Source organism: Manacus vitellinus, unplaced genomic scaffold (assembly GCF_001715985.3).
Source record: "Manacus vitellinus isolate BGI_N305 unplaced genomic scaffold, ASM171598v3 scaffold_160_pilon, whole genome shotgun sequence".
Classification (NCBI taxonomy): Eukaryota; Metazoa; Chordata; class Aves; order Passeriformes; family Pipridae; genus Manacus; species Manacus vitellinus.
The window spans coordinates 78,292-87,524 of NW_021939129.1; the positions used below are offsets into that span (position 1 = coordinate 78,292).

The 9,233-nt window shown below is 59.0% G+C and overlaps 1 protein-coding gene across 1 annotated transcript in view; it reads left to right on the plus strand.

Moving 5' to 3' along the window:
• Nucleotides 1-9,233, plus strand: part of SP1 (Sp1 transcription factor) — a 40,139-nt gene that overhangs the window by 14,413 nt on the left and 16,493 nt on the right. Inside the window, exons 2-4 of the mRNA XM_029958626.1 lie at nt 7-1,153; nt 8,129-8,297; nt 9,030-9,229. Of these exons, the coding sequence (XP_029814486.1) occupies nt 7-1,153; nt 8,129-8,297; nt 9,030-9,229 (1,516 nt within the window). The remainder of the gene's footprint in view (nt 1-6; nt 1,154-8,128; nt 8,298-9,029; nt 9,230-9,233) is intronic.

Here is a 9,233-nt window from a genome sequence, read left to right on the forward strand (position 1 = left end):
TACCAGGTGATCCCCCAGTTCCAGACCATAGACGGGCAGCAGCTGCAGTTTGCCACCACCCCTGCCCAGGTGAACGTGCAGCAGGATGCCTCCGGGCAGCTCCAGATCATCCCCGGCTCCAACCAGCAGATCATCACGAGCCGCGCGGGGAGCAGCAACCTCATCGCCATGCCCAACCTGCTGCAGCAGGCAGTGCCCATCCAGGGCGTGGGCCTGGCCAACAACAGCCTCTCTGGGCAGACCCAGTACGTGGCCAACGTGCCCGTGGCCCTGAACGGCAACATCACCTTGCTGCCGGTCAACAGCGTGGCCGCCAGCCTGGCGCCCACGTCCCAGACGGGCACCCTGAGCAGCTCGGGCTCCCCGGACAGCAGCTCCCAGCCGGCCACCTCGGGTGCCACCAGCAGCTCTGCCAGCACGGCCTCGTCCCAGGCCAGCTCGGGCGCCTTCTTCACCAACGCCAACAGCTACTCCACCACCACCACCACCAGTAACGTGGGGGTCATGAATTTCTCCACCAGCGCCACGGTGGGAACCAATTCGCAGGCACAGACGCCCCAGAGGGCCAGCAGTGTCCCGAGCTCGGACTCCCTGCAGAGCCCCGTGTCCGGGGTGGCTCTGCAGCCAGGGCAGCAGAAGGAGGGGGATCAGAGCCAGCAGTCACAGCAGCAGCAGCAGCAGATCCTGATCCAGCCCCAGCTGGTCCAAGGAGGGCAGACAATCCAGGCCCTCCAGACCGCCCCGCTCTCCGGCCAGACCTTTGCCACTCAAGCCATCTCCCAGGACGCCCTGCAGAACCTGCAGCTCCAAGCTGTCCCCAACTCCGGCCCCATCATCATCCGCACGCCCACGGTGGGTCCCAACGGGCAGGTGAGCTGGCAGACCATCCAGCTCCAGAACCTGCAGGTGCAGAACCCCCAGGCCCAGACAATCACCTTGGCCCCCATGCAGGGAGTGTCGCTGGGGCAGACGGGCAGCACCAGCACCACGCTGACCCCCATCGCCTCCCTCCCCAGCGGCACCGTCACCGTCAACGCTGCCCAGCTCTCCTCCGTGCCGGGCCTCCAGACTATTAACCTCAGTGCCTTGGGAGCATCCGGGATCCAGGTGCACCAGCTGCAGGGGCTGCCCCTGGCCATCGCCAACGCCCCTGGTGAGTGCTTTGGTTCCTGTTTGTAGCCAGGCAGAGGAAGGTGAGGGGGAAGTGGCGTCACCCGGCCGGGTTCGGCCGCGTCTGGGCCGTGCCAGGGCTGGGCTGGGGGTGGTCGGTGCCAAATGGAGTTGGCATCTGGGCTGGCTTCCTCCCTCGGGAGGAAGTATGAAAGCTCTGTGGATCACCACAAGGCACTAAAAGTCTTTTTTTGGGGGGGAGCTTCTGAGCTAATTAACTCTTGGGTTGAGTGAAAAGGGAGGAGGTGGCTGTGAGGGGGAAGGTGGGGGGACAAAGGGGATGTGTGGGTTTGTGTGAGGCCACTGTCCTGCCCCGATGGCCACCCAGGGGGTCTTGGGTCAGGGCTGAAGGGAGAACCCAAGTCCAGCTCAGCTCCTCAGCTGAGCCTGAGGAAAGAGTCCGGGCTGTAGAAAACTCGGGATTAACTGAAAACCCCGTCAAAACAAACACAGTCACGAAGCCACGGGGAATTTCCGCACAGGGGAGGAAGAAAGGGCACAAAGTGAAGTGTCCGGGTGCTGCTGCAGGACACCATGACCTCCTCGTGGTCCTGTGGGCACAGGGCACCCTGCTCAGATCCCCCTGGATCTGTTCCATCGCCTCCCACTGCCCGGGAAGGGGGGACATGTGGGTGTGGGGAGTGAGCTGGAGGCTGCTTGGCTTCCCTTGGAGGGGCCGTGCCTGGAGTCCGAGGGGCCGTGAGCTCCCTCCGCGGAAGGAATCGGTTCTGGGAAGGCTCTCTGCTTGCTTTTCCACTGTTTTCCTTGGGGTTTTTTTGTTGGTTTTTTTTTTTTTTTTTTCTGGCTCTGGCTAAGAGGGCTGTTGCTGGATTTAGTCACAGCTGAGAGGCAGCAGAAAATGTTGCTCAATCCAACTCGTGCTCCCCTCTCGCGAGAGGCGGCGGCTGCTGCTCTCCCGGGGTTGTTTTGCAGCATTATTTTGGGCTGTTGCTACAGCAGCTTGGCTCGCAGGCATCCACGGGTTACTACAGCCCGGGATTAGCCTGATCCTTGGATTTCCCCGAGCAGAGAGACCCGCGAGGGGCTGGACGCGGAGGGGGGTGACGCCCGTGGCCTCTTTGATCCGTGGGGATGCAGGGGAGAGTTGGGGGTCTGTGTGTGGTTTCCCCCCGTGCCTGGGGCTGTTCACGCCGAGGCCGAGCTTGTTCCTTGTTTTGAAGGCGCTGGAGAAACGCATGGGCGAGTCCCAGTTCCTGTATTCGTGCCTGGCTCTGCCCCCCGGAGGTGGGACAGGGAGGAACGTTCTAGAGACCACCCATCCAACGCGCTCACGCTGGGGAGCCGCCACCTCCTCCCCCTCCTCCTCCTCCTCCTCCTCCTTCCCTCCTCCTCCTCCTCCTCCTCCCCCTCCTGCTGCTGAACAGCGGCTGTTCAGCCCTTGATCCGCAGTGACGAATTCCCAGCCTGGCTCTGCCCCAGCCCCGAGGACGCGAAGTGACGCTCACAGCTCACGCCTCTCACAGCTCACGCTCTGCCGTGACGTGCTGACATTTGAAAAGCCAGAGCAGGGGTTCCAAGCGTTTTTTTGGGGGGCACCCAGCTCGGTGGGATGGTCCGGGAGGCTCCTGGGATGAGATGGTGGAAGCTGTGGCCAGGACAAGCTTCCTGGTGCCGATCCAGTGACAGGATTTACGTGGTTTGACTCCAGGCTGGAGGAGTTTTTCTCCAGTCAGACGTGGCAATGGGTCCCTTTGTCCCCCAGCCCCTCTCCAAGGGGTGCTGAACCCCCCCTGGACCTGGGTCCATCCCACCAGGGGCTGTGAGTGCGGGTCCCTCCTAGTGGGAATTTGAGAGAGCAGTTTGTTCCCAACACTGCCTGTCGTCCAAATCCCTGAGCGTTTTCCATGTGGAGCCTCCCCAGTGGTTGTGAGTTCGCCCCACATGTGCTGGAACTTTCTGCTCGAGGCGAAGAGTTGGGAGGGATTTTTGTAGCAGAAAATGCTCCTCTGTTTCCAGGGGAGGAGAATGGAAAACGAGCCCCAGGCTTGCTGGGCAGGGGAGGCTGTAGCTGGTCTTGGATCCTGCAGCGTGTTGTGGGGTGGTGGGTAGGAAACAGGAGTGCATGGCAAGGGCTGTGGTGGTCCCAACTGTCCCTCTGGGTTCGCAGTGCCACATCTGCTGCCCCTTCCTGCAATCCTGCCAGAGCTCAGCTCATCCTCCTTGGGGTCTGCAGCCTCTCCGTGACCCCTCTCCTGACCCCACTCCGTGGATGGGGGGCTGTGTCTCCCAGCCCTGCAGGAGTTCAAGGGCAGTTGCTGGTGACATTTCTGCTTTTAACTTTCCTTTTGGCAAAGGAAAGAGCCCCCCCAGGCGAAAATGACACCCGAAAAGGGCATTAAAACTCAGCTTTTTTGCTCCCTGGGCATGAGGCAGAGCCGATGGAACTCAGCGTCTGTGCTAATGAGGTGGCTTGAAGGCTGATTCCTCCTCCTCCTCCTCCTCCTCAGCCGGGCTGGAAGGAGGCACAGGAAGGTCTGTGACTGTCAGGGGCTGGTATGTGGGCGAACAGGCCCTGCAGCCGGCTCTGCTCCGAGGGGAAGGCGCCCACAGAGCCGGGGAGGGGATTTCCTGGGCTGGCAGTGCCCCAAAACCCGCCCCGGGGTTGGTGCCAGCGCTCCCCACACGGGGCGGGCACCAGGCCTGGCCTGGGTGAGGGACGGGGGCTCTGGGGGTGTGCTGGGCACTGGTGGGGGCTGGAACACCGGGACCCCTTAGTGGGGCTGTGAGCCAGGAGAGCAGCGTCACCCCAAAGTCACCCCAATGTCACCACGAGCCCGCTCAGGGAGGGGACGTCCTGCTTGGGGAGAGGGGGGTGGCAGGGAGTTTGTGACACCGGGGTTTCTCTTCCCCTTTTACCGTAGGGAGGAGGAGGCTGTTCTTAGCTCCATATCCATGTAGTGCTGGTGGCTCTGCCCTCGTGTCCCTGCCCCTGGCAGAGCCCTGCTGCCCCCATATCCCTGCCCCTGGCAGAGCCCTACCTGGCTGAGCTGTGTGCTGGGTAAACCTGGCTGGTGATTTCCCCTGAGCTCAGCTCTGGAGTTAAACCCCCTTGTTTTGGGGGGCACTAAAGGATGTTTGATTCTAGGGGTGGATGGAGCTGGTGGGTGCCCAGAGCACTGGTGGGACTGGGGGGGTGCCCCTGCCCAGGGATGTGTGGGCAGGACGAGCTCCTTTCCAAGGCTCAGGATGGAGGCTGTGGGAGAATTGAGCAGTTGGACATCAGGGCTGTCCTGAAAGGAAAAAATCCTCCACAGGGGAAGTAACCCTTGGGAATGTGTTCACCAAAGACATCCTGGCTCTCTGCTGCCACTTTGTCCTTCCAGGGCTCTTCCCAGAGTCAGGCCACTGGCACAAAGACCTGATTGTTTCCTGTTTTCTGTTTTTAAGGGCAGCTTTGTAGCAGGGCCTTGATGAGACAACTGCATGGCATCGAGTGTGGAGGGGAGGGGAAAAGGGGAATCAAGCCCTGACAGGATCTCTCCGTGACGTGCCGTCGCTTTGTTTCACTGCGCCCATGACATCACGTCAGAAAATAGTCATATTGTGAAACTTCCTCCTCTAAAGTCCAGCTGGGCTGGACTTTACATCCCCTCTGGATTCCCTGACTGACCTCTCTCCCTGTTGTTTACAGGAGGACGGACACAAATCCCGAGAGATCCCAGGGTTTGCTTGGGAAAAGGGGGTGATCCCGACAGAGGCTGTGTTAACGCAGTGCAGCTTTGTCCCGGGGAAGTTGTGCTCCACAAAAAATCCCTGTGGCTCTTGGGCTTCATGGGGCAGCCCTGATCCTCTTTCTCCTCCTTTTCCTTGTCTTTCTCCTCCTCCTGCTCCAGGCCAGGGCTCGGCTCGGGGCTGGGTTGGCAGCCGCGCCGGTCGGACGGGTCGGGTGCTGCTCACCCACCCCGTGACTCCTCCCGGGAGAGGTTCCTCTCCCGGCTCCGGCCCGTCTGCCGGGCCCTGATCTGCCCCTTTCTTTTATCTGTGCCCACCCCAGCCCTGCTGGAGCCCCATCCTTATCGCCCCGTGCAGGAGCCGCATCCTGGCTCCCGGGGCTGGGGGAGTTTCCATGTGGCTCCTTTCCAGAGAGTCGGCTCCCACCTCCAGCCGGCTCCCCATCCCATCCCAGGATGCCTGGGTTAGATGCTGTGAGTGATACAGGCACAGATTCCTCCTCTGTGGAGGGGATGTGATTAAAACCTCGGGATCTGTGGCTCGGAGAAGCATCTGCCCTTGGCTGCAGTGGGCGAGAGGCATCCGGAGGTTCAGGTGCAATGGGAGAGGCCTGCTGGGCTTCTTCTCCCATGGGAATCACCCTTGTCCTCCTTCCTTTCATACTCCTCACTCAGGGATTTTTCTCTTTACCTCCCCTAGTGGTTTTGGGGTGGTTTGATGGGACCTGCCTGTACTATGGTGCTCTGAGTGCTTTCGCCCCAGTGAAGGCTGTGGCAAGACCAGAGGCTTCATCCCAGTTTTGTGACAATCCAGACAGGAATTAAGAGAGCAAAGGAGCTCTGTCTGTCAGTCTGCAGCACGACAAAGGTGTGTGGCAAGTCCTGGAGGATTCAGGGATGTCACAAAGTGGACGAGGTGATTCCCTACCTCACTTTTAACCCATCAGCTCCAGCCCTATTTATTCCCTCTCCAAAGGAAGTGTCATTTTTCGTGACTCACAGAAGCCTCTGGCAATTACAGGAGTTGTCCAACTGGCCGGTGACTTCTCAAGTCATGAACCCCCAAATTAAAGCACAATTACTCAGAGGGCTGCAGGCTCCCAACCTGCCCCATCCTCGTGCAGCTGGGCCCTGTGTTCCCTGAGCTCCCAGGACTCGCTGAGGCAGAGCTTGGCTCGTTTACATCAATGAGCTCCTGGTGCAGATTAACTCATTTTGCAAATCACTGAGGAAATCAGACGAGTCAAAAAATCAAGGGGATGTCGCTCCAAGCCCAGTTTTTGTCCCTTGGTGCAGCTTGGTTGTCTTTGCTCTCTGTGTGGAGCAGCTGTGACGTGTCCTGTGGGGAGAGCAGTGAGCAGACACCCTGAAAACTGGGGAGGAAAAGGGGAGAATTTGGGTTGTGAGCTAGAAAACGTGAGTTTTTGGAGTTTTTTTCCAGCTCACTCGTGGCTGGCATCCATCCCAAGGGGAGACATGCCAAGAGGTTGGGGGTTCCCTGGGTTTTCTTCCCTTTCTTTTTGCCTTAAAACTTCCTTGTGCCTGGAAGCCACGTCGTGCATGGTGACAACTCCCCCCCCTTGTCCTCTCCTGCCTCTGCCCTGGCACGGCTGCCAGCGGTGCAGAGTTTGCACAAGGAGCCCTGGTTTGTTGGTTTTGGGTTTTATTTCCAGCTCTTCCCCTAAAAATGAACGTGGGGTCTGTTTCCCCTTTCCTGAGGTCGGCTGGGGTGGATGTGAAAGCTCCTCTCTCTCCTCTCCACCGGGCATTTCTCGCCTCCTGTTAGTTTGCTAAATAAAGCGACCAAACCGAAGCTTTTTTCCTCTGAGCAGCAGGTAGGAGACAAGGAAGGCCTTGTCTGGAGAAAATTCCCAAGCCAAGGCTCCGGGGTTTGGGGTTTTTAGTGGGAGATCAGCAAACTGCCCTGTTTCTGGGGGGTCTCAGAGGTCCCCATCCTGTGCTGGCAGAGCAGGGCTGGGTTCAGGAGCCAGGATCAGTTCCTATCTCCCACCTTCCTAAAGTCCCTCTTTCCTCCCCAGGCTTTTCCAAGGATTAACCCCCCCCTCCTTGCTCCATGAATATATTTTTGCAGGGCTTTGCTGACCTGAGCGTGGAGCAGGGGCCTGGGAGCCTCCAGGGAAGCTTTAGTCTTAGCAGTGATGTGTATTAGTGGGGATAATAAACATGAATTATCCAGCTTTCCCCTGAACCTGCCATATCCTGGAGACTTGGGCTCTCCTGGTCAGTGAGGGATGATCCCTGCACGTCTGGGATCTGCCTTCCCTCCCCATCATGTCTTTATACCTTGATGAGATGCAGCCAGAGATTACCAGCGGGAGGATTTGGGTTTGTTCCCCTCCTCCTGACGTGCCAACAGGCTGGAAAACGCCGCGTGGGCTTTTGCATGTTTGAGGATTGAAGCCATTCCAAGGCGTCAGGGCTGGATTCTCGCCCTCCCTGGTGTATTTTTGGGAGAGAACGTGTGTTTTCTCCTTCCTTTTTCCAGCAGCTCTTCCCGGCCGGGGGGGAATCTCTAATCCGTGGCTGTAACAAGCTGTCAGCGTTGGCTTAGAAAGCTTAAAACCCCCTCCCTGGTTCCCTCCATGCTGGGGTTTGACTGTAAACACATCCCAGGAGCTGGAGAAGGGGGGAAACTGGAAAGATTTTGTCCTAAAATTGCTAAACTGGAATGTGGCTGCTGAGGTACAGGAGGGCTCAGCCAAAGATCTCCGGGTGAGGCTTAAAATTGTGTCACCGTCAGAGGGACAGTTTCCTCCTCCCTGGGGTGGCATCAGGCAGCCAGGCCTGGCCTGGGACAATATTCCTGTGCATCCTGGGGCTCTGGGATGAGGGCTGGAGCCAGAGCTCCGGGTCACAGGCTGTGATTCAGCCAAGTGTTTCCCCCTTCCCTGAGTGACCAGAGGGGACTGAAGGGGACCATCTGCAGGGATATATGGATTTTACGTGTGCTTTGACACGGGATGCTGGGGCATGGACACGTGATGACATCCTGGATGGCATCCCAGCTGCTCCCTGTGCCCTGTGACGTGGGCAGAGCCGAGTCAGGCTCTGCTCCCTGGTTGGTGCTTTGATCTGGGATTGCTTCGGTCCTTGACAGCAAAGGGCTTGCCCAGCACTGCCTTTTTCCCAGGAAATCTGGATGCCTGTGCACTCGGGGGCAGAGCAGCCAGCCCTAATGCCAAACCTCCTCTCTCCCAGGTGAGGAACCTGCCATGACTCTCATGGGACCTCCCATTCTCTTCCAGGTGACCACGGAGCTCAGCTGGGTCTGCACGGTGCCAGCGGGGACGGGCTGGGGGACGAGAGCGCGGCGGTGGAGGAGGGAGAGACCAGCCCCGACCCCCAGCCCCAGCAGGGACGGAAACCACGGAGGGAAGCCTGTACCTGTCCCTACTGCAAAGAAGGAGAGGGCAGGTGAGCTGCTCCACCACGGATCTGGCATCCCCAGTGGAATTATTTAGCTTGGAAGGTGCCCCTGAGGTCACCGAGTCCAGCTGTTTCCCCAGCACTGCCCAGGCCACCACCAACCCATGTCCCCAAGTGCCACATCCCCATCTCCACCTGGGCACCCCCAGGTCCTTTTCCAGCTTTCCAGCTGCTGTTGCCCATCCCTGGAGTGTTCCATGGGGCTGTTGTGACCCAAGGGCAGGACCCAGCCCTTGGCCTGGTTGAACCTCACATGGTGGGCCTAATCCCATTGATCCCTCTGCAGAGCCCTCCAGCAGATCCACATCCCCCCAGCTCAGTGTTACCTGTTTTAAGGCAAAAGAAGAGAGAAGCAAAACCCAGGAGCCCCCCAACCTCTCGGCGTGTCTCCCCTTGGGATGGATGCCAGCCACGAGTGAGCTGGAAAAAGCCTCCCAAAACTCACATTTTCCAGCTCACAACTCAAATTCTCCCCTTTTCCTCCCCGGTTTTCGGGGTGTCTGCTCACTGTTCTCCCCACAGGACACGCCACAGCTGCTCCACACAGAGAGCAAAGACAATTAACCTGCACCAAGGGACAAAAACCGGGCTTGGAGCGACATCCCCTTGATTTTTCACTCATCCAGACTTTTCTTGACTCAGACAGAGCAGAGCTCAGTTCTCCCTCCAAGGGGCGGGTCTAACTCTTCCCCCTTGTTTTTTTGTTTTTTTTTTTAACAGGAGCTCTGGGGATCCAGGTAAAAAGAAGCAGCACATCTGCCACATCCCGGGCTGCGGGAAGGTGTACGGGAAGACCTCTCACCTGCGGGCTCACCTGCGGTGGCACACGGGCGAGAGGCCCTTCATCTGCACGTGGGTGCTGTGCGGGAAGCGCTTCACCCGCTCCGACGAGCTGCAGCGGCACAAGCGCACGCACACAGGTAG